This window comes from Dipteris shenzhenensis, chromosome 7, assembly GCF_047967505.1.
Source record: "Dipteris shenzhenensis isolate YYH24624 ecotype China chromosome 7, Dip_SZ_1.0, whole genome shotgun sequence".
NCBI classification, from domain to species: domain Eukaryota; kingdom Viridiplantae; phylum Streptophyta; class Polypodiopsida; order Gleicheniales; family Dipteridaceae; genus Dipteris; species Dipteris shenzhenensis.
The window spans coordinates 14,200,740-14,226,101 of NC_141602.1; the positions used below are offsets into that span (position 1 = coordinate 14,200,740).

General features: G+C 43.3%; 1 protein-coding gene across 1 annotated transcript in view; it reads right to left on the minus strand.

Annotated features, from left to right (window-relative positions):
• Positions 1-268: 268 nt before the first annotated feature.
• LOC147899982 (5'-3' exoribonuclease 3-like) overlaps positions 269-25,362 on the minus strand; it is a 126,976-nt gene continuing 101,882 nt past the window's right edge. The window contains exons 14-22 of the mRNA XM_087377255.1: positions 20,426-20,554; positions 20,267-20,343; positions 20,086-20,126; positions 19,915-19,989; positions 19,603-19,760; positions 2,664-2,768; positions 2,507-2,582; positions 1,479-1,555; positions 269-1,400 (exon numbers count right to left, since the gene is read on the minus strand). Coding sequence (XP_087233381.1) covers positions 494-1,400; positions 1,479-1,555; positions 2,507-2,582; positions 2,664-2,768; positions 19,603-19,760; positions 19,915-19,989; positions 20,086-20,126; positions 20,267-20,343; positions 20,426-20,554 — 1,645 coding nt within the window. The 3' untranslated portion in view covers positions 269-493. The remainder of the gene's footprint in view (positions 1,401-1,478; positions 1,556-2,506; positions 2,583-2,663; positions 2,769-19,602; positions 19,761-19,914; positions 19,990-20,085; positions 20,127-20,266; positions 20,344-20,425; positions 20,555-25,362) is intronic.

Genomic DNA, 25,362 nt, shown 5'->3' on the forward strand with positions numbered 1-25,362 from the left:
ATAGGGTCTATAATAGATAACAGAGAAACCCTATTCTTCCTCTAGATCAATGTTTTTTCCTTCAATATCAAGAGACGGTTAATACATTGAGTTGCAACTAAGTCTACATTAGGAAATACTCCAAGGCAGCACTGTAACATAATTACCACCAGAAGAAGCATGATTAAACTTAAACTTCATTGCATGCTGATGCATTTATCCGAAACATCAACCAAATAGAACTACGTCAAATCTCCAGACTCTATTCAAATTACTGCAACAAACTAAGTGAATCAAGTATAAGCTTCTGAAATTTTTATTTAAAAAAAGAAATTTTCTTCCCCAGAACATGACAATGGTAGAGGTACCATAAAGTATTCTTTAAGACATAGCAATAGCAAATCATAAACTCTGTGAGAGGCTGCTATATCTGTAAATTATAGATAGACATCATCCTACAGTGGCAATCTGCAATAATATTCACATTCAATCCCACATCACATGTGTATTATTTTCAGCTTCTACCATGCTTATTAGCCGGTGTTCTATAGTGTTGGGTTTGTCCTTGGACGTACCCTTCATTATCTGTCCATGTGTTTGACCGAATTGGCCTGTTCATCTGCCCAGCGACTCTGGAAGGAATTTGAGATGCATATACATTATCTGAATGAACCATACTGTGATTGTAAACATTAGGAGCAGGAAACTGTTGATGGTCTGAGTAACCAGTGATGTCCCTATGAGAACTTGCAGGAGAATCGTGCAAGTGCCTATTGTCAATGTAGCTATGATTCTGGCCAGGATAGTTTCCATATGACTGGGAATATACTGGAGGGAAATGAGCAAGCCTAAGGTCTGTAGAGGGATGTTCAATAGCAGTTCTTCCAGGGAGAGATTTATGGAAGTTGGTAGCTTGATACTGTTTTTCAAGTTGACTCTCATGTGAAAGGTAAGGATAATTGTAAGGCTGCCTGGCATATGTTTGAGCTTGGTAATTATGACTGGTATTTTGATTGTAATTGTTCAGTCCCATGATTTTTCCGTCCACCTCTTCATAGATGGGCAGTTGACGACTCTCATTTTGAATGCCATGCCTTGCTTCCAGTATTGCTGAGCCATATCTTTGATGCCTGTCATTTGGTTTCTGTGATTGATAGCTTTGGTCATTATTAAAAACATGGCCACTTCTGTCTAAAGGTCCAGAAGCTGAGTCAAATAATGGTTTACTTGCGTATTGGTAGCCATTCTGTCTTGGTTTGCCATAAGGAGAGTTTCTATTGGTACTTTCAGACCCATTAGGATGTGACACTCTATGATTTTGAAACTGAGCCCCCTTTCCATCGCTTTGCAGACGGAGGCTGTTAGCAACCAAACGATGAGCTCCATCTCCCAAGCTGAAATTACGATTGCCTTCACGTCCCCTGAGAAAAATCCATCATTAACAGAGCATATACAGCCAAAATGCTCATTGCAGCACTTCCAAATAAAAGACCACAAACCTTCCGTGACCTTGGAAACGGCTGCCATCATCTTCATGCCACAAGGGCTGCAACTTTACATCCTCCTCAGAGATTATCTGGCAAGAAGACTAGCAAGTCAGAATCTGATTATTCAAAAAAAGTACTTCCTCGGAGAAGTAAAGTCTCTCTCTCTGACACATGCATGTGCACACGCATGCACACACCCTCACTCACATTCTCATTCTCTCCTTGTCACGTTCACACTTCACTTTCACTCTCTTAATATCGCTCACACTCTCCTCTCACTCTCACGCTCATGCACTCTCTCACTGTCACTCGGTCCCTGTCAATCTCACGCTTCTCTCTCCTCACTCAGAGAGCATGACATGGCAGACTTGCCCTGGAGTTGACTCACACATGAGTGACCCAAGACATCTCCTCTTTACTTTTGACTTCGGGAGATAGACTACTGACGTGATGGTGGCGCTTGACAGACGACGAGCAACCTTGCAGAGATCACAGAGGAAGAGAGAGAGGTCCAGACAGGCTCATCAGGCTGAGCACCAGCAGCGCTCTATTATTGATTCCCTTCCTTCTCGATGATTCCAACCCTCAGTAGAGCCAGAGCCACTGTCCGTGAGATCATCTCTTCTATAAACTTTCTTTCTTTTCTTTAACGCTCACACTCTCACTCTCTTACTCGCACTTAGTCTTCACTCTCACTCTCACTCGCACACACACACCCTCGCTCACACTAGCTCATAAACTCTCTCTCTCTCTCTCTCTCTCACACACACACACACACACACACATTTTTTTTTGGTGAAACCAAGAAAATTATATTATGTAACATTCATTTACATCAGGGCAGTGCTCGAGAAAAGAGCACACACACACACACACACACACACACGCACACGCACACGCACACGCACATGCACATGCACAAGCACAAGCACACGCACACGTGTGTGCGCATGGTGTGTGCACATGTACACACACGCATGCAGGCTCAATGTAGAAGCCACAATGTGGGCATTATAAGTTTCAGGCTTGTTGAGACATACCTTTTTGGGCATGTTTACCCCTTGAGGTGGTCTTGCAAAATGCCTATGCAGGGGTGGAGACTTGAAAATTACGGACCTGCAGTAGGTGAAGAATCATGTCAGGTAAGAAAACATGAAGCTTTACACATCCACCCTTAGTATAGTTAAGGATCCTTACAAGGCTTGATTATTGGTTATATTCGGCATGCCATCGACTGGAGAAGTGAAGATTGACGGACAGGGATCACCATTACAAAGAAAGAAAAACCCATTCATGCCGCCACTGCACCATTGAGCAAACAAAACAGAGCTGAGATATGACACAGAGTAGAATTTTATGCATACAAATTAATAATAGAATAAAGCTCTACCAGCTAAGACAACATGCATTCAAGACATGTAGAGGGTTAATATATCCTGCCTGTGGGCCATCATCCATGTCACTATCAGATGGAGGCCTTTGAAATGACTATCTATGTGCATTGGACCCTAGTCTAGAACCCAATAAGCTTTGCCTTAGCTGAGCAAAAGGTACCATGATCACCAAGGTGCACACTTCCTACTCAGGCTACTAGTGAAAGCATATAGCTACCTTTAGAGGAGAATCGCTATGCCAATCTAGCCAACAAAACAAATGCAATCTGACTTCCATTCAAAGCAATAGACACAAGGACTTGCACATGTAGAGGTCAAATGGATGTCTCCTTGGGGGTATTAAGAAGCAGTTTCTACCGTTCCCGATGGTATTTACGGGATTACCTATCTCTTAGCATCGGTGTGCGTTTCATGTCATAATAGTGACCATTCTCCCGATAATACATAGTATTTGTCAATATGTGGGTCATTTTAGCTCTTCGCATCACTTTGGCTCTGAAGTAGCTGCTCCGTACCGGCATTCTGCGGACGTGGTTCGGTCATTTTCATTTCGGGGGAGGTCTATAATGAGGTATGGGTCTTGCCGGAAGATGGGTTAGGGTGAGCCTACTAGTCAGGGCGCATCATGGTATAGTGGCCTGACAGACACCAATGTTGGAAGGCGCAAAATTATTGGAGCAGGAGCAGCTACCACGGCCTTAGCAGGAGGAGCAGCTGGTAGATGCCTCAAATCTCACAAGTCAAAACCCCACATGTGGTCATTAGAGAGCTTGTAAAACAATTTTAAACAAGATAATCTCCAAGACACACCAAATATGTAAAATGGAGATGATGAGGCAAGTGGAGGGACATCTCAAGGGAATGAGAACATGCAAACTTTGCTGGACAAAAGACATCATGCACTTTTAGTACATCAGGCATATCCATTTATCTAGAAGAAGCAAGTACTTTGTTTGACTAGTCATCATGGACCCCTCTACCCAACCCTTTAGTGTCACTTTGAAGACCCTCGCCGGAGGATTGATACTTCATGATACTTCAGCGAGTTGAGATTGCAGGGCTACTAGGATAGTGTCATCGTTGTAGGAGGCTTGGCAATCAAGAGAAGGCATGCCTGAGGTTCTCACTGGTCGTCTCACACGGCGAAGGGAAAGGGGGTGAGTCAGGGCAACAACAAGAGGCCAACTCTCCTCCACCACTAATAGCGCAAGCGCGCATTCATAGTTCCTCTAAGGATGGCTTGGATCCTAGTCTAGAATAAGAAAAAGAGAAAGATAAATGCAAAAAGAAGAGCAACAAGACAAAGCCATGCTCCAAGACAAAGACCAATGCCTATCGTCACGGACCCTTCTCTGCTGCAGGACTAGGACGGAGGGCGGAGAGAAAAGGTATTTTTGGAGACGCTCGCTCAGCCGACATGACAATCACAAGCACTGAGGTGGAGGCACATACGCCCTCTCACTCCCCAACTAAGGAGGTAGCAGATGGGGCTAACTCGTCGAACATCCGAGATTGAGCAGATAGTTTCTTCATTGGCAACACCCCAATAGGGCCACCACAAGTGACAATTTCCTCCTCCACTGCGGAGTCTACATCATCTAAGTGGGACAGGTCACAGGCCTTAGTTTCGTAGTTGTCGACAAGGGGAGCTAACAGGGGACATAGCAATGTGCATGGGAATTCAAGGGATTGAGATATTAAATTATCGATAGTCCCTAGGTCAAAAAGAATCCAGGCATTACGATCTCTCATTTTGCCCCACGAGAGTAAAAGTTATCTGGCATCCGGATCAACTACTCTTCCCAAAACATCTTGGATACCTCCCCCCATAGGTCTCAACGGTTCTTGTGTCTTTTGTTCCTCGGACCCGAAGCCTTTTAGGGCACTGGGCAGCCGCATGCCCTTCTTTTCCGCATCGGAAACATCTCCCTTCCTATTGAAAGGTCTCAATCTGTTCAAGTGTAAAGTGAGCTCTTCCTTTATAGGGCCTCTGGTTCTAGGTCTAGTTCCGGTTTCCCCTCGGCTTTTAATGCTGAAACCCTTTCTTTTCGAATTGGGATGACTGGAAATCCTTCCGTTCTACCACATAGTTGCTCTTTTCTGGGACATTGTTCTTCTCCTACTAATACAAAGGTGAGTCCTTCATATTCAACATAAATGCAACTTTTGTTGTATGCATGAGGTCCCAAAGCAATGAATCCTTCATCGAATTCACAACAACTTGAATATTTGGTAGCAATCCAGCCTGGTAGCTAGCTTTTTGCTGAAATATCTGGAAACACGAGACCTACAAAAATGCATCCCAAAACCTTTGATGAAAGGACTCCACCCTTTCTCCCTCCTTCATGTGAAGGCCATCCCATGCAATGTGAAGCTCCTCTACAAACTGCTTTGTGAGAAATTGCTCATAAAAATAGTTTTTGAATTTCTCCCACGTCTTGGCAGCAGTTCCATCTAATAGTTTGGCACTCCACCATGCACGGGCTGTACCTGTAAGGTGCAAACTCACCATCCGGAGCTTTTTCTGACTCCTAATAGTTCTCTGTACCAAAGGCCACGTCAAACTGACATCTAAATTGCGTAGCTGTTCAATCTATCTGTATGCCCCATTATACGTGACAAAGCGGACAGATTTTCTTCCCTCGTTGAATTTCTTAGCCTTGGATTACTTTCTACTTCTGCCTCAACGCTTGCCTCAGCCCTCATGAAGAGTCAGAAGAGGAAGAAGAAGTCGACGATAAACTCAAACGGCTGAAGGTCGACTTCTTCATTTCTTGTGCTTGGGACCTTGCTTGTGTCTAGCTGCTCTTTTGGATTGTGATTTGCCTGCAAGCTATTCTCAGCCACAAATCGACTGCAAAATAGAAATCTTGAACGTGTGCCTCCCTTTGGCATCCAATTTGCATGCCATTTCCCCTTAAAATATAGGGGTTTTAGCCCACTCCATGCACCTGCTATAAATAAAACACCAACAAGCACATTTTCACTCGTTGACGGTTAGCCAATGCATGCATTCTAATTCTCTAGACAAATCCTAGTCCTCTATGGGTGTCCCCACCACCCAACTAAGTAAACACAATAAAAAAAATTAAATCTTTCTGTTGACAGAAGTCAACTCACTTTGACCGAAGTCATTACTCTTTAACCAAACTCAATAACCTTTGACCAATCTTTATTTCAGGGGATAAAATATGGCTTTGTGACAAGCACAGTGCAGCAAAGAAGAGGAACAGACCTGGGATACAAAAGGTAAATGATGATGTGTAATGTGTTTGTCCATGCAAACTTGCGTTTGCTTCAGAAGATGAATGCTGAGTTCAGCCACAAGAAATCCATTGGGTGGGAGAAGGATGGCTAGGCAGGCCAGCACATTGTGCATAGCTATGGTGGGTGCATCCATGGTTCATGTTGGACACGAACAAGAAGATGGAGATCAACCACATGATGGAGATGATGGAGACAATGAAGAGGAGCAAGAAGGGAGCAACCACAATGTTGCAGATTTAGATTGATCATTGATGTGGAAAGTGCTGAGTGGATCATGCATGTAGCAGCTAGTTTTCTAGGAGGTCTCACTCTCCTATTCTTGTAGCTAGATTCCAAGACTCAAAGTTAATCTCAAATGCTTGAGCCTTGTCTCTAATGGACTTTGTGAAGGATCGATAAACGAGAGAGCAAGTACAAGATTCAAGAGACGATGGATATCAGCCGTCACATCAACTAGATTAGATGAAAAGAGAAGTACATAGTAGTTGAAGGTAGACCCTAGGACTAAGTGTCCTAGGTGTCACATAGGACTAAATGTCCTATGTGGCATAAAAGGCACTAAAACTATAAGTGCCTATAACTATGCCTACAAGGCACATACCATGGCCCATAGGGCATCACTAGAACCAGGAGAAGATGGCCTAGAAACCCCCCTCCATGGTATGGGCTAAAGTATTTTGGAAACGTCTCATAATACCTGGTATTTTCTGGTCATGGTGGCACACGTTCATCCAAAAGGATATAGCCACCTATAATGTACAAGGTATGTCAGATCATGTAACAAAGGGAATCAAGTGTAAAGCCTGTTGGAAGACTTTGAACTTTGGACGAGGAAGTGCCTTTGTAACATAGTTAGGGGAAACGGAAACGGGGAAACGGGGACAGAAACGGAAACGGAAACGGAAACGTTTCGGGATTTCTGGGAGGGCTGAAATGGGGAACCGCCACGTCAGCAAGTGAGGTTTAGAAAAGGGAGTTTGGAGATGAGAACACACACATTTAGAATGCTACAGCCTACAGCCTACCTGTAACTTAAAATATAGTGCATAATACTTACCACATGGCACAATGTCACTTAGAAGTTAGAAGTTAGAACTTAGAAGTTAGAACAAGTTACAAATTATAACTTAGAACTTGGAGCTTAGAAGTTAACTTAGCAGTGAGCAATACATATTACAAATACAAATGACAAATCTGAAATCAATGAGAAAAGCTGAAGATTGACAAGTTACAAAATGCCAAAGGCAATATAATATATGATTCATATATTATTATGTCTCATTGTCAAGAGTCAAGACTCAAGACTCAAGACTCAAGAGTCAAAAGTACAAAATTCAGATTCCCAAAAGCCTAGGCTCTAAGCCTTAAGGCCAACCGCTACATCACTGATGATATGATCAAAATCCATAATGTAGATTCTAGAATCTAGATAGCTCAGCTGCTCAAGAGTCCTTCTCCTCCTCCTCCTCCTCCTCCTCCACTGCCATCTCCTCATCGTCATCGTCGTCGTCGTCGTCCTCCCCCTCCTCATCATCATCAGTGAGGGTGTCATCAGGCTTATGAAAACCAATGAACTTGTCATGAGTGTACTCCTGTCTCATCCTGTTAAGCAAACGCAAGTTTGCATTAACAAAGACAAGATCGTTCGCCTTGTGTGCTTTGAGACGGTTCCTCTTCTTTGTATGGATGTGGGCAAAGCTGCACCACATGCGCTCACAAGAGGAGGAGCTACAACCCTGGCTGAGAATCCGAATGGCAAGCGATTGCAGCTGTGGGGAATCAGCTCCATAATCCTCCCACCATGTAACAGACCCAACTCGAAATCTGAAATTTGAAAGATCATAAAATTCAGATATATGGCAAAGCTCATGAAATCTGAAAATTATGAATCATTAAATAGTAAAATTTAAGAATTTAAATGAGTTAGGATTACCTGTCATGCTGGGCATCTGGCCATCCAAATATGCCCTCCTTATTGCAGTAATTGGCGAGCTTGTCCTTCACTGTCCGGCGAGCCTCTGGCATTTGTACCATCTTCTGAAGAGTGAGGTTCCAACCACGGACCACCTCTGCATCACTTTGTTGTGCAGTTGCCTTGTGTTGAAACTCTGGGTTTAACACAAATGCAGCCGCATGAATGGGAGAGTAGTACTGATTCGACCTAGTCACAGCCAAGTCCTCCAGCTCTTTCAACTTGTGGGGATCTTTCTCTAACACTATGATCTTAACAGGCTGAATGGCCTCATTAACTGCCTTCACCTCATCCTCTAGAAGCTTTCCCCTCAATGCATCAAAAGTGGGAGGGGTGTATGTGGGCCCAAAGGCTGTAATTTCAGTCACCATCTCCTTGAAATAAGCAGACCGTGCCACATTGAAACTAATCCCATTCGAGTAAAAGAAACGGGCCACGGCAGCATCTACCTGTGCCTTCCTTTGTGGATGCCATGCAGTATAAAGGGTGCTTTGCCTTCGTGTAGGTGGGAGAGGTGAAGGAGATGCAATAGGAGTAGAACCTGTAGCTCCAAGAACATGTGCACTCCCAGAAGATGAAATTGTAGTAGCAGCAGCAGAGGGAAGAGGACTCCTTTTTGTAGTAGCCATATGAGCACCTGAAGTAGCTCCTCCACCAGTGGATGCAATAGTCCTACCTTTCTTCGCGGAAGGAAATGCCTCAACCTCTCGTGCCAACCTTGCTTTCTCTTCCTCGGATATTTCATTGCATATTGTAATCCCCTCTCCCTTGATGCCAAGAAGATGGGCCTTCACCCTATCATGAATCCCACCTCTTTTCAATCCACAACGCCTGCACATGAACTTGCGAGTGCCTCTTTTCTTGGAGTCGTAGGCACCCAGGAGATCGACTTGACTCCACCAAAAATCTGATTGGGTGAATTCTACCTCGGAATGAGACTCAGGGCTAGGGTGTCTTGAAGCCATGGATGATGGAAGCTTGTTGCTTGAAAGGGGGGCTGAAACTGCAAAGAGAGCCAAGGGCTGAAACTTGAAAGAGAGGGCTGAAACTTGAAAGTGGGGCCTGAAAGAGGAGGGAACAGAAGGCTGAAAGAGAGAGCTGAAAGAGGGGGCTGAAGGAGGGCTGAAGGAGGGCTGGAGGGGAGTAGATGATGATGGAGGGCTGAAGCAGGCTGCAGGAGAGAAAGGAGAGGAAAGGAGTGAATGGGGCTGAAGGAGGGCTGGAAAACCTTGAGGATGGAGAGAGTATGTACTATGAGGCTGAAGGAGTGGAAGGAGGCCAAAATCGGAAGCAGAAAGACAAAAAACGGGGCTGGTGTCAGATTTCGGAAGATGTTGGAGACCTAGCAGCCTGTCTTGTCTGAAACGTCACGTTTCAGGGCTCTGAAACGCGTTTCAGACTGGCTGAAACGTTTCAGCCAGCCGTTTCAGGGTCCTGCAACGTTTCAGACCCTGGAACGCGTTTCAGGAAACGGCACTTCTCTGAAACGACGTTTCAGGCCTGGCTGGGCTCTGAAACGCGTTTCATCGTAACAGTGCTTTGTAAACATATCTACTATGTTGTCCTCTGTGGGAAGGTAGGACAACTCTATGTCTCCTGCTGACAACCGCTCTCGAACATAATGATAGTGAACTTCAATGTGCTTGGTACGCGCATGAAACACTGGATTACGCGCAATGGCCAACTTCCAAGGCACTCTGGCTGTTAGTGTAGACCATAGTGCAGGATGTTTGGCAAATACCAAGGTCTGTAAGTAACTGTCGAAGCTAGACACACTCTACTGTAGTAGTGAAGGAGCCTCACAGCTAGATGTGGCAACTGTTGGTTGCTTCTTGCTGAGCCAAGAGATACATGAACTGCCAAGCAAAAAACAATTGCCGGTATGTGACACTCTGGTGTCGGAACAACTTGCCCAGTCACTATCCGTGTAAGCATGCATGGTAAGTGAACCCTGATCACCATAGAAGAGGGCTAAATCTTGAGTACCTCTGAGATATCTGAAGACTCTCTTCACTGCCTGCCAATGCGGTGAACTGGGCATGTGCATGAACCTGCTGAGCTGAGATACTGCATACTTCAAGTCAGGTCTGGTGCGACATAAGTAAATGAGACATCCAACAGCCTGCTATGGTAAAGAGTGATATCACATGGTGGGCTCCTATCATGAGCTGAAAATTTGAAGCCAGGGTCCACTGGAGTAGAGATTGGCTTGCAATCCTCGAACTGAAAACGATCAAGGAGCTGTCAAATATACTTGGACTGTGACATCATGATACCCTCAACATGAGCAAACTGAATGCCCAAATAATAGTGTAGTTGTCCCATGTCTGACATTTCAAAAGCCTGCTCCAAATCAGCCTTGAAAGCTGCAATATGCTGAGTATTTGGGCCCGTGATGAGCATATCATCCACATATAAAATCAGCACTAAAAAATCAGATCCACTCGTACGGCTCCTACAGACATAAAGAGTGGGCTTTGTGGGGCTATTCTAAAACCAAGGGATAGTAAGTGTGCATGAATTTTGGCATACCATGCCCTGGGTGCCTGCTTCAAACCATAAAGGGCTTTTCTAAGCCGGCATACCTTGTTTTCAGAATTAACATCCTCAAAGCCAGCAGGTTGTGTCACATAAACTTCTTCTAGCAGATCCCCATGAAGAAAAGCAGTCTTGATGTCAAGTTGGTGCACTTGCCAATGGTGATGGGCTGCGATGGCAATGACACATCTAATAGTAGTAATCCTGAATGTGGGACCAAAGGTCTCCTCAATTGTTGTTGGGCATACCCTTTTGCAACAAGATGGGCTTTGTGTCGATCTATACTGCCATCAGATTTCCTTTTTAATTTGTAGACCCACCGGGTACCAATGGCATGCTTGCTGGGAGGGAGATCTACTAATTCTCATGTGTCATTTTCGGCAATGGATTGTAACTCAGCTCTCATTGCATCCATCCACTCTTTGCTGTCAAAAGCATCTTTATGGCACAAAGGTTCTTCATTGCAAGCTATAGCAAGGAGTGTAAACTCAAGAAAGTGACCATGCATCTGTCTATTCCCTGATCTTGTCCGGGCAGCAAAACGTGGATCTTGTTTGCTGTCCCTCAATGTATCAAGAAGCCATCTGGGAACTTGCCTTTGCTGTCTATTGACAGCTCTTTCTTCAATCACTGCATCATGAATAGTGGGATCATTTTGTGCTGGAAGAGAAACCTGCAAATCAGCATGGGGTACTGGCTGATCATTGCTTGTTGGAGGGCCTGTAGGAGGCTCATGTTGCTGGTCAAAGTCCCCCTCTGAGGAAGGCAGAGGTAACCAAGAGTCAAAGGCATCAAACATGTCAACTTCTGGCTTAGCTTTGCAGTCCACAAGAGGAGAAGCCAAATGTTCAGCAAAGATTACATCTCTACTCACAATAATCTTCCCAGTATTGGGTTGGTATAACCTATATCCTCTGCTCTCCTGGTTGTGACCAATAAATATGCATTTGATTGCCTTGTCATCAAGCTTATGTCTCAGCTGAGATGGTACATGAACATATGCAAGAGACCCAAAAACTCTCATGTGTGAAAGTGAAGGCTTCCTGCCTTTCCATGCTTCATAAGGTGTAACAGTCTTCAATGCCCTTGTAGGTGATCTATTCAGCACATAGTTGGCACACATCACTGCATCAAGCCAAAATTTATTGGGCAAGGACTTGGCCTTAAGCATGCAAATGGCCATCTCCATAGTGGACCTGTTCTTCCTTTCAGGAACAGGATTATGCTGAGGAGTGTAAGGAGTAGCACATGAGTGAACAATGCCCCGTGAAGACAAAAATGCATTAAACTCCGTTGACATATACTCTCCCTCCCTATCTGTGTTGAGGGTGACAAGCTTGCATCCTGATTCATTCTCAACCATATTCAGCCACTTCTGAAAGCATGAGAACACTTCAGATTTGCTTTTTAAAGCATATACCCAACAATATCTTGTGTAGTCATCAATGAGAGTCATGAAATATTTGTACCCCCTAATGGCTTTTGTTCTCATTGGGCCACAGACATCACTGTGCACTAGCTGCAATTTCCTTTGTGAGAGTTTTGGACAACTTTTTTGAAAAGGAAACCGATGCATCTTACCCAAAAGACAACCCTCACACACATGTTTGGAAACTGTGTGAGTTTGAGGTACATTATTTGCCATGTCCTTAACTTGGCAAGAGCTCTATAATTGAGATGACCCATTCTCTCATGCCAAAGATGAGTTTCAGCAAGCTGTGAATCTGAAATAGCAAATGCTTCAATAGAGAGTGCAGCTGAGTGATCATCAAGGTGATAAAGCCCCCTTTTTAAAGTGCCAGTGAGAACTATGGCATTGTCATCATGAAGATCATATACTAGACATCTGTACCCATCAAAAATCACTCTAAAACCTGAAGTGGCAATTGCTGAAATTGAATTCTATTCCAGGCACGAAAAGAACATTAGTCAGAGTGACAGGATGGTTTGAAATGGATGTGAGCTGCACATCTCCAATTCCTTTTACAGCATAGGAGGCATTGTTAGCGCATGTGACAGTTCCCCACACAAGGTGCATCAGCTAAGGAATGAAACAACTATCTGCAAGATGTGACGTGCTTGGAAGCACCACTATCAAAATACCAAGACTGAGCATCATTAGCAGTAGAGAATGCATGAACTTGGGAGGGATCAAAAGAGCAATGGACAGCCCATGCCCAATCATCCTGGAGAGCATGTGCATGTGAGGCATCTGCTGGCTCGTGGGATTCAATTGCATGTGAGGCATTAACTATCAATCCTGCTTTCTTTTTCTCCGAAGCAACGCGCTTCCTGCATTCTGAAATTTCATGCCCTGGCTTGCGACAATAGTTGCATTGTTTCTTCTTTGACTTACCCGTTGTATTTTTAGATGCATTGGAGAAATTGCCACTGTTAGGCCCATACATAGGCTTGCCCATAGGCTTGGAAGCCTTGCCTCTTCCTGTCTGCTATGAAGCAAATGCATGATCAGGAATAATGGCTTGTCTATTAGCACAACTTTGCTCTTCCTGCAAAAGCAAAGTGACTAGCTGATCAAAAGAGTAGTGGTCTGGATTACCCATGGCCACTAATCGAAAGGTTGTAGCAAATTCTTGATATGTATCTGGCAGTCCATTCAATGTGGTACTGACAAGCTGAGAATTTGGCACCACCTCATCAATATTGGCAAGTTGTTCCATGAGGTCCTTGACCTTTGTCAGGTATGCATCCATAGAGTCACCTTCATTCATACTGACTTCCTGCAATTGCCTTCTTAAATATGCAACACGTGGCTCATTGCAAATCTGATAAAGAGAAGCCAATTTGTCCCAAGCATCCTTTGCTGTCCTGCGAGATCGGATGTGTGGAATAATGATTCTCTTGCATGATAAAGCAATACAGGAATGTGCATTTGCATCTCTTGCATCCCATCTTGATTGTTCTTGAGTTGGGGGAGCAGCAGCAGGGATGCTAGAAGATGAGGCATCAGGAGTAGTACCCTCTGTAGAGGGACCAACAGTAGGAGCAGCCACTGTAGCATTGGCTAGCCTCAGATCAACACCGGAAACAATATTCCAAAAGTGCCTTGCAACAAGAATATGTTTCATGAGATAAGACCACATCGGATAGTTGGTCCCATCCAATTTATCATCTTCACGAAGAATACCAAATAAGTCGTGATTGTTCCCAGCCATTGTAAATAGTACTGATAGAAATGCACTGACAAAGTGACCAAAGGATAGCCTCAAGGCTTTAAACTGCAAAAATATGTCTTACTGTCCCAAATACCTGTGAGCCAACAATAGATATGCACTGGGCCTCAAGGCAACACGGTGCCTTTTCTTCCTCAGATGATAAAATAGAGACAGCAAAAAGACTGAAAATATGTGCAGCAAGGTATAGGAACAGAGATACCAGCTGAAATTGAGCTCCCAACACAAAAGCCCCAAATTTTGTTGGCCTGAGTGATGACGTGGCACAATGTGACAATCCTGAACCTGAATTCTACTGAAAACTTCAATTTTTGGAAGGATTTCAGTTGTCAACCTTGTCCAAAGTGTTATATTGACAGGTTGAAGGTCCAAATGTCAAAAGCCCTAAATTTTCCTGTTGGAAAGTAGGGTTTGATAGTAAAAACTGTCAAAAAATAGTAAGAGACAGCAAATGTTGCTTGTAAATCAGCTTCTGGTCCCCTGAACTTAAGGCTGAGACCCAAAAGACCTCTGTAGGTAGAATATGACAGACCACGGTGCTGCTGCAGCAAGTTGAAGTGCAAAAGGCGGCTGGAGCAAAGCTGGAACAGCCCTCAGACACCTCGAAATGAGTGCGTGGCTGCAAGTGTCTGCTGTGGAGGGCTCTGGACAGGTTGCGACAGCAGGACGCCTCCTGCAGATGACTCTGGAGAGGTCACGGGAGCTGAGCGCCTGGATCTGAGTCTGGTTGAAGTGATCTGCAGCACAAAAAATGGCGACAGATGGCCACAGGTGCTGTAGGAGACCTCGAAAATGCTGCAGCAGGACCTAGAAGCAATCGCCTCAGCCTGGAAACAGCAATGAGGCAATTTATGGTGACAAAAAAATCTGGAAGCCTTGGACAGCAGCTGAAGAGCCTCGAACAGGCTGGAAATGTGACGACCAGCAGAGCAGCAGACTCCCAATGAGCAATGGAGGACTCGGGGGGCTGAGGAGAGCTGGAAGACAAATGTAAAACCTGGGCTCTGATACCACTGAAGGATCGATAAACGAGAGAGCAAGTACAAGATTCAAGAGACGATGGATATCAGCCGTCACGTCAACTAGATTAGATGAAAAGAGAAGTACATAGTACTTGAAGGTAGACCCTAGGACTAAGTGTCCTAGGTGTCACATAGGACTAAATGTCCTATGTGGCATAAAAGGCACTCAAACTATAAGTGCCTATAACTATGCCTACAAGGCACATACCATGGCCCATAGGGCATCACTAGAACCAAGAGAAGATGGCCTACGCTTTGCTTTGGCATGCCAGTTGGCAAGCTGTAATCTATTATCAATGATCATTCATGAATCATGATTCATCTGACACGACCCCGCAGGATCTGACCGTGTCACTAACCTGGAATCTCGTCCTCAATCCAACCAGAATCATAGCGCAGGCGCCTCGATCCTCCCAACCCTCCCCAGCACGTGGGCTACAGCTCGGCCCGTATCTAACCTAGGCATCCCATACCACCTAAGCCCATCCAGAGGACCTTCGATACAACACCTATGATCCGCCATGTAGATGGCCAAAGTCCTGGCCTTGGTCCAAGCACCATCCATCAGTTGAGGAGCACTCAACTAATCTACACAATAGCACTGGCCCTCCCTCTATATAGAAGGAAACCTGCTATAGATAGCATAATAGAAGGAAACCTGCTATAGATAGCATAATAGCTCCCTCCATATAAAGCGAGCACTATATATGAATCAATCTCTATATATAGCAATCTCGGCTAAAAATAGCCATCCAACCCTATGCTATCCTGTAACCCACGTTCACCTGCTATCCAACCCTAGGTACACCATGAACATGACATCATCTATCATCAGGATTTTGTTTATGTCCTAACTCCAAATTTTGCCCAAAAGCAATTGTAACGTTTTTCAAGTCTTGAATTCCATGTTTAAGGTTTCTAGTGTATAGAATAGTACATTTGTTTATGGGTATGGTGACTTGGCATTCACTTCCCGTTCTCGTTCCCGTTCCCTTTCCCAAGGACTTTGGTGTTCCCATTCCCCAAGGGGTCGACGTTCCATTGGTGTGCATGTTTCCTAGTAACTAAAACTGTACCAGCCTTGAAATGCTCCCAGGAAATTTGTCCAGTAGGCAACCCGTAAAAAACAGCTGACAGCAACTTGAAATCAGCAAAAACTCCACCAAATCTTGGTCGACCAGCTGTGTAGAAGTTTCAGATCAAGGTTGGCCAGGTCCAAAACAGGAGCAGCAACAAAAAAAAGGGTGAAATTAAACTGCAGCATCTCGAAATCATAGAAAAAAACCTTCAAAAATGGGAAGAGTTCTCAGGTATCTCCATGGACATGGGATTATGGACTCACATACGACAAATCTCCATACATAGACCAGTTTGGTTTTGGTGACGCAAATTGGGCTGGTAGCGTGGATGATAGAAGGTCTACTCCTTCAGTCTTGGCTCAAATGCCTTGTCATGGCAAAGGAAAAAGCGGCCAACAGCAGCATTATTGTTGGCAATATTGTAATATTTAAGGAAGTGTCCAATGTATTAAGTAGTTAGGAGGGTTAGGGGCATTTTTTCCTTCTAATGTTTTTCGTCCTAACCATAGCTAATGGTCGAGTGAGTTTTAACTGAGCCTAGGGTTTACCTAGGGATTTGTCATGTTGTCAGTCCCTTTGTAATTCATTCTTACAACTTCTCTTTAATAGAGCTCTACATTTCTATGCTCTCCGCCATCTCCACATCTCACGTTTGGTATCAGAGCACGCTGCCCCTTGTTCCCTGCCCTCACCTCTCAGACACAACTTTTGTTGTGAAGAACTGCAATGTTGTTGCAAAAAACCATGCTGGACAGCTCGTTTTTTGTCAACAACCTCCTACAGTGTTGGGCCACTTCCTGACACATAGAATCTTTCCTATAATTCCTAGGATCATTAGTATTTTATTTTATATTTCTTTTTGGGGTGTGATAGACACCTGTAAATCCTCCCACAAGGGGTGTACTTTCACATTGACTCAGTCACTTGGTATCATAGGAATTTTTGGCCTTTAGCAGATGCTAATAAAACTTTCTTTCTTTGTTTTCTCTCTCTTCAACAGAGGCATAGTATTGGGCTGCTTGCATTGCGACATTCGAAGTACTCTAGCTTCGGTAGATCCTTGATGTGAGGTGTTTCGAATTGGATGATTTGCCTATCCTACACTCTAACAATCAGAGTTGCATAGCTACTACAAAGAACTCAATATGCCATGCTCAAACAAAGCACATTGAGGTTAGTACAATCTTATTCAAGGAAAGATCATCACCAAGGAGATCAATGGTTTGTCTATATTGTCCAACCAAGGAGAATGCTTCAGATCTCTTCACAAAATCACTTAATTAGGAAACTCATGGGTACATGTTGAAGCTTCTTGGCATAGGACCAAAGCAATAGGCGGGAAACTCATAAACATTGAAGCTTCTTGGCATAAGACCAAGCAATAGTCCAAAGTGTTGACATTGATGGGGTATTGGATGTCAATGCTCCACCTTCTCTAATCTTCATTGTAGCTTAGTTGCTCCTTGTAAGGCCCCCATATGAGGAGAAACCATGACCATATTAGTATAGGTGAAGCTCAGATGCACATGCATGATAGGGCAGCCACCCATCACCCCAAATGGGAAGGGATGCATGCGGATTCAAGACAGCTCCAAGCTATCCAGATGGGTGATGCTATGGCACACAGTCACATGGACATCACCTGATGTGTTAACGTGATATGCAGGCCACATGGACAGCATAGTTGCTAACGTGGTAGCCTTGCAACTTGCTTACGTGGCCAAATAGCCACGTGTGGGTCGAAAGGTGACATGGTAGTAGCCATGTGTCACCTTGACGATGTGCAGCCACGTAGCAAGTTGGCAGCATGTGAGCCCATGGTCGGCCTAGTTAGTCACTATTCAACCTGCTTTGCAACTGGTCGGCCCTACCTAGGTCCTCAGTTCCAGCCTCCTTGTGAGCTATATAAGTGAGAGTTTCACTCTCATTCTAGCTTTACTCCTTCACCACCTAAAGAGTGCAAGAGCATCAAGCATCGTGCATCCTCGCACACTGTTCCTTCACTTCCCAGAGTTGGCAAGGAAGGTTGCTGACATCCAATAGAGAAAAGTGTGATTTCTAAATATTGTGCAAGCAAATGATCTATCTTCACTCATTCCTAGACTTCATTATTCCATGGACAAACAAAAAGAACGTATTAGAGCAGTCAAAACAATTCAGCACTTTCAGTTTCAGAGATCTTAACACTAGCAACACTCGAACCTATTTCAGCACTTCAGTTTTAGAGACCCCAAACCTACTTACATATGGGCCAACATAGCCTACAACCACTCCAATACCACACAATCGTGGGGGATAAGTGGGATCTTCACAACTAGAGATTTGAGGGTGCTGCCATGGAGCCCCTCTAGGTAGGCCATTGTGCATGAAATTGCTCCTAGAAGGAAGTAAAATGCGGAGGGAAGCATAGGGGTAAGGGAGGCATCTTCCTACTAAGAGAAGGGGACAATGGGCTGCTAGATGAAGGGAAAGAGTAGCCAAGGGGACAAGAGAGAGCAAAGGGAAACCAACAGCCTGAGGGAAGCAAAGTGAGGGGTGACTACAGGAAGCAACTGGGAGAGGGCAAAACAAGATGGCAAGGGATAGGGGTTGAGAAGGACAAAGTGTGTGGCAAAGTGGGGAAGAAGCCACATGGGGCAGGGATAGCAGCTGCGAGAAATGAGAAGTGAGAATGGCAAGCTAGCTTTTTCTAGTACAAATCTGTTTGACCGTGTGATTGGTTTGGACAATCATTGAATGCTCAGCGGCCAGCCACAAGTGATGAGTTGTGAGGACCAACAATAGTCATAATCACTCATTTTAAGCTTGGATTGGAATGTTAAGAACGAGTTGAAAGGCTGAAACCTGCAAATCCATTGCCATGTACCCCTAAATGCAACAACCCCATCTTATTAATTTTCATAAATTATTGCCATATATTGAGAAGTTCACAGTTGGGACAATGCATAATAATATCATTTCCCTTCTTCTAATTTATGTCAAAGTCATAGCACTTCAGGAATAGACCGGACTAAGAGGGAAATTGAGGACACTTGTTCTCATAAACTCTGAATCTGTTCACTTTTTGGAGCATAGAGAAGTTCTTGAAGTCAGAAGAATCTAGATCTAGAGGAACTTCATTGAAGACAAAATGTGATTTTCTTTCAGCACTAGATTGTCTTGAGTCATGCAAGAAAAACTTCTACTTAATTAGTGAATAGAGCAGATATTCAGCATTGGAACAAGGTGATGATCTCTGTGTTAGATCTCATAGAGCGTGCCTCGTGGTAGGAGGACACCGGGTACAGAGTGATCCCACTCCTCCACCCCATAGCCGTGTCAAATCCTCTCTCCCCCCAAAAAGGCCGACGGGATTAGAGAGAGGGAGCTACATCCTTCAATATATGCAAGGGATCCAATCCTTTCTACATTTCCTATGGGATTGGACTCCCACAATTCCATGGGTCACACAGCCGCGAGCTCTTGTAAATAAACCCTGCTCCACGCTCAAATGAGGGGTGAAGGCCACCACCTCCAACACTCTGGCATAAATCATATTTGGTCTTCCTAGGACATTATTCTAACGCCACTTCTTCTTCTTCTTCTCATAAACATGCCAATAAACATTTTAGTTCCATGCACATTGCACACAGTGCATATATGTAGCAAATGAGTACGCAAATTAAAATACCTTGCTGTTGAGTTCATTTCTTCATTTGCCAGGTTACGTTGTTGCCCTGTGAGATGGCCATATTGATCGTAGAAAGAAAAGACCCAAGGGGCCAATGCATGAGAGCATGAGATGAACAGCATATCCGAGCCTGTGCAGTTGCGACGTCTTTCTGAATCCTGATCAAAACCAGAGAGTTCACATCAAAATCTCAGTGCTGTTAATTTTTGTATGGTAGACTAAGCAAAAGTCATAGGAAGTGAAAATACTTAGTGTCAGGGTAATTTTTGTATAGTATACTAAGCAAAACTCATAGGAAGTGAAAATACTTACCGTCAGGGTAATTTCTACTTTGCTGATTTCAAAAAGTAGGCGTGTCTCATCAATAAAAGGCAGCTTTGCAATCCCCTGAAATGCAACACTCATGCTGTTCTTCAGAAAATTGGATAAAATGTTAGCTTCACAAACTTGTTTACAGAATACAAAAGATACAAAACCACCCACCTGCCAAGCAAATCGTTTTCCATTCATGTCTATTTCAAAGTCTGCAAAAACATTAAAATTGAGATTGTTTACACAACTTGGGAATTCTTTAGATTTGATCCATGTCCTTGTTCAATCTTTAAAGTAATGCAAGTAGTCAATGTAAGTGTTCAAGGAGCCTTTAAAAGAAAGGAGGTTGAACCTGCAGGGTAGAAGTCAATTATTGGGGAATTGGGATCAGCCATGAGTGATCTATAATGTAAAGGAAGAGCTGCTGAACTGTGAAAGCACAAAGCAGAAAATTTAGAAAATGTGAACAGCTAAACCACTTGAGTAATTTGAAGTGAGAGTAAGAACTGACCTTGCAGCTGGCAAGACTGCCATGAGCTGGTCAAATGGCTTGAAAGGCTTCCCAAAGGAAAACGTTATCTCCAGGTCACCTAAATGCTTGAGATCAGATGCAAACGGGGCATAATGATAAGGGTAGAACCTGGGAATTTTTAACCAATGATTAGTGGTTGAATAACAAAGCTACTACGAGTTTCCTTTTATGATAGTATGTTGAGTTGAAGGAGCTGAAAAACGACCCACAGTGGAAAGTAATTATCCAAACTAATTGACAAGAGCAAACACAGTTAATGCAAAAGAAAACTCAGTTAATGCAAACATAATAACTAAACATCAGTGACCAGGTATACCACATGTGCCATTTAAATTATAACCTTCACAAAAGAAAAAGAAGGGAGGGCAGAAATCCTGGCCAAATCAGTGAACTTGGAGGGCAGAAAGCCTGGCAAGCGTGTCAGCCAACTTGGGCATCCAAGCCAGATACTAATAAGCATGAGGCAAAAAGGAAAACAAAAACCATTTCAAAAAGGGGGCACACGCGGAGGGGGGGGGGAGGGATTTCCAATGTAGATTGGTTTGTTTGAGTTGTACATAAGACACACAATAGCAGTCAACGAAAATCATTCAAGTGGCATACCATAATGCTCTTCGCCCCTATTAACAAGAATTGGAACTTGTTCAGCATACTCCTCATTAAGACATCCATTCAAAGAAAGCCCTTGGCGTCTACTTGATATAGAGGGCGACCATGATGAGTAGCAAGGCAATAAACCCCGAATGGAACTCATTTTTGCACATAGTGCAAGGGATTTATCAATCTTTACAACAATTCTTGCTGGTGCTTCTCCATTTTTGGGAAATTTATAAAACCGAATTCTTGTAACACAAATGAACACTTTGCCCTCTAAGAATTCAAGTAGCTCCCAAGTTACAGTTTTTATGATGGCAGAATATTCTTCTTGCATTGTTTCCATCTGCACTAACTTGTCACAAGCCTCTTGAAATATGTGAAGGATGAACACAACGCCCTTTGTTCCACCAAAGGAAAATTGGTTTACAATAATTTTCTAGCCCTTTAGCTTTGTCCCTCCTACTTGTCAAATCTTTTGTTGTCCTCCCTCCTTGTCCTCCCTCTTCTCCTCCCTCTCCTCCTCCTCCCTCTCCTCCTCCATGTTCTTACACCTTCTTCCTCTCCCACACATATGCTCCCCCTAAACCCTTAGTCCCTCAACCCTTGACCTCCATGATCTATGACGGAGACGAATTCTCCGCCATGTACTCTACCCTGAACCTTGAATCCTCCTTCTAACCCTTAAACCCCTTCTGAACCCTGAAACTCCTTCCGAACCTTGGAACCTCTTCTAAACCCTAGACCCTATAGAATTGATCCCATGGGACATGATCCATATGCAAGTGATGAGGTCAGAAAGACATACGTGCAGTATTTTACATGAAAGATTGGGGTGAACTTCACTACTTTTTAGGCATTGAAGTGTCAAGGAATATGAAGTGTGTTTGTCTATTCCAAGCCAGCTGAAGAAATTTTGCGTTACAATACAGACTCATAAACTATTATATATCTAGATGAATCCAGGAACATGACCAAACTCATCCTCTAAAAACACACCACATAGTGCAGTTTCAACCTCATGATAGTCACTCATAAGGTTGAAAACTATAAACTCCATCACACATGGCAAGGACTATAGCTACTATGGGATCTCCACTGACATCATCAGTGCCCAACAGTCGGTGTAGACCATAGTATAAACATATGCTCTCACACATGCAAATCCATTATATATCTAGATGAATCCAGGAACGTGACCAAACTCATCCTCTAAAAACACAACACATACTGCAGTTTCAACCTCTAGTCACTCATAAGGTTGAAAACTATAAACTCCATCACGCATGGCAAGGACTATAGCTACTATGGGATCTCCACTGACATCATCAGCGCCCAACAGTCAGTGTAGACCATAGTATAAACATATGCTCTCACACATACAAATCCATGCAGACTTGGGTAATATGCTTTCTATATATTGCTGCGGCATTGTGCTTCGGTGTAACAAAAGTTACCACATTGTGTGCCTTCATAAATAATAGATACACCCAAGGAAGCTTGCATCTAAGAAGATCCAAACTGTGAGAAGCACAAGGAGTCGAAAAGACATAAGAAGATCCCTCCTCCAAAAGTCCGCCCATGCGCTTACGGTTATTCGCATTGTCAGGAATCACCTACACCACATTAGAAGGTCCCATGTCCAAAATAGCTTGATGAATGTGAGAAAAATAGATATAATCTCTTGTGTGAGCTGTTTATGAATGAGAAGCATCAATAGATCTCAAGAACATTGTGCCCATACAACATGAAACAAGAATATTAATTAAATCGTGTCTAATTGTGTAAGACCACGTAAGACCACCCATTTGAAAGAACGGTACATCCATCTTTAACCCATGCTGCCTCCATGGGCTCCTCCATGGGCTGTGATTCCTTCTAAATATGTCAACCATGGACTGCTTCAACTCCTTTGTGTGCAGGTCTCCAAAGAAAGGGGCTTAAGCCACTGCATCAACAAAGGCAAGGAAAGACGGGGTGGAGGAAGAAGAAGAACATGTGACAAGCCTTAATGTCGTTATTGCATAAAGTAATAGTTGAACTACCTCAATAGAGTTATGTCTAGGTCGAGGATTCATGAGAGCTGCTTTCCGTGGAATAGGTGTGCCACATGTAGGAGATTCTGAAGGAGGTCAAAGGTGTTGCACACATTTTGCGCACACAGGTCTTGAAGTAGGCACAGCACGGGGAGGAGCTCCATATGATCCATCCTCAGAGTGTGTTGCTAGCGTGTCAACTCTTGCTCTCTTCCACACTTCCCATGGAGCATCTGGATCCCCACCCAAGGAAAGGAGAAACGCAAGACATGGATTGATGCCTTTTCCGGAAATTCCACGAAAGCGAGCCCTCTCACGGGGTGGACACCCTTGCTCCCAAATTGCATTCTTCCCATGATCCATTGAAGGAATCTTTGAGCTGTAATTTTTAAAATGAGTCGGAAATGACCTGATCTAAATCTTGAAATAAGGTCAAACGCTGTATAGTGACCAATCCTGTGACATACCAATGATGGTACAACAGCAACACAGGGTAGTGACCAATCATTAATAATGTGCTACCGTCCAGCCTATTTGTGCAGTGTCGTACGCCTTTTTGCAAATTGCTGACAGTAGCCAGCCACTCACCTACAATCTCGACCTGTGTGCACACTATAGCACCGTACATCCTGTGCAAATTCCTATCAGCAACCACCCATACAATCTCAAGTTTCAACCTGTGTGCAAGGTCATACTACAATCTTGGCCTATGTGCACTGTGCACCCAAGAGAAAGCAGCCCTACCAACCTCAACCTCTCTGCACTAGCAAGAAAGGACCTTGACATGTGGTCCTATGTGCACCCAGGAGTAAATCATCTGCAAACAATCAACATCAAAGGTGCAAAGGGGATTTTTAAATTTTTGGGCCAATGCCACGAGAGATTGACTCAGAAATGTTTCAAAACATTTCGAAGATGTCAAATTTAATTAAACACGTTTTTTCGTGACCATCTGGTGGCAAAAGGTAAGGAAGCCCTAGAACAATCTTACCTAATAAACATTTCAATTGAAAGGGAGAAAACATGGCCCTATTGGAAAACACTTTAGCATATTAAGATTTTGATACCAAAATCCTTATGTAGCCCGTGTAGGCCTTGCCTCGGGGATGAGCATTTTCCGAGCGAAATCTTCCGAGCGTCCGAGCGAAGGAAAAAAGAAGCTTCCAACTATGCAAAAATATGACAAAAATGGATCAGAAGAAAACATAGTTTCACTTAGAAATATGAAAAGTATTATAGGAATGCCTACTTTATACACGAATATTTATGTGAATCTTTGGGAATGATGAGAACATAATGGGATGGCTTTTGAAGAAACCCACATGTAGAGTAGACTTCTCTATGAAAATTCCCTTATGATCCTTCTTACAACTTTTTACTTAATAGGGGGTGACATTGAAAAACCTCTCTCACCCTATCTTCATGAAACAGTTTCTCCAAAGAAAACTCATTAAAGCAAGCCATCAAGGTAGTTTCGCCAGCGAAACCCCTTTGAACAAGGTCTTTCAAGGTAGTTTCGCTGGCGAAACTGCCTTGAACAGCACTTTTAAAAGTGACATAACTTTCACATCCAATGTCCAAATATAGTCATTCAGCCACTCAAATTGATCGGAAAACCCCATTTGAGCACATCTATGGGGTTATATTTTGGAAAACCTTGCATATATAGTATTAAATATTACATGTATTTTATGAGAGTAATATATAAGCCCAAGTTAATACTTATTTATAATTTAAACTTCTATAGAAACATGTCCATAAATATATTGTTATTAATACTATAAAAACACTTGAAAGATATTGCCATATGATATAAATGTGTTTAATAAGTAATTATTTATGTATAATATTATTATGTTGAGAGTGATTATGAGGGACGTTTCTTAAATGAATTATTTTTCAATACTTTTTTAAGGTAATAACAAGGGTACAAAGGGATGTCTATGAATAAGAAGATTTATGTTATGTAAAAATGAATGGGTGACTAGTTTGTATATTTTTATGATAAAGGGATCTAGTTCTAATGAAAATAAAAGTGTAAAAACCATATTTCCTAAAGAAATACTATTTTTAAAATCTCTTGAAAAACACGCTCGTATAAACCTGCTCATAGGTTTTTGCTCGTAAAATTGACGCATCCGCCTTGCCTCGTCCCATGTTTTGCAAAGAGGAAGCAGGAAAATCCCTATCCAACCTCTCATAATATTTGTCAAAGTCACCTTAATGACGCAAAAATATGCTGTCTTCGCAAACTCACATCCTATCCAACGGATGATAATTCCCTGA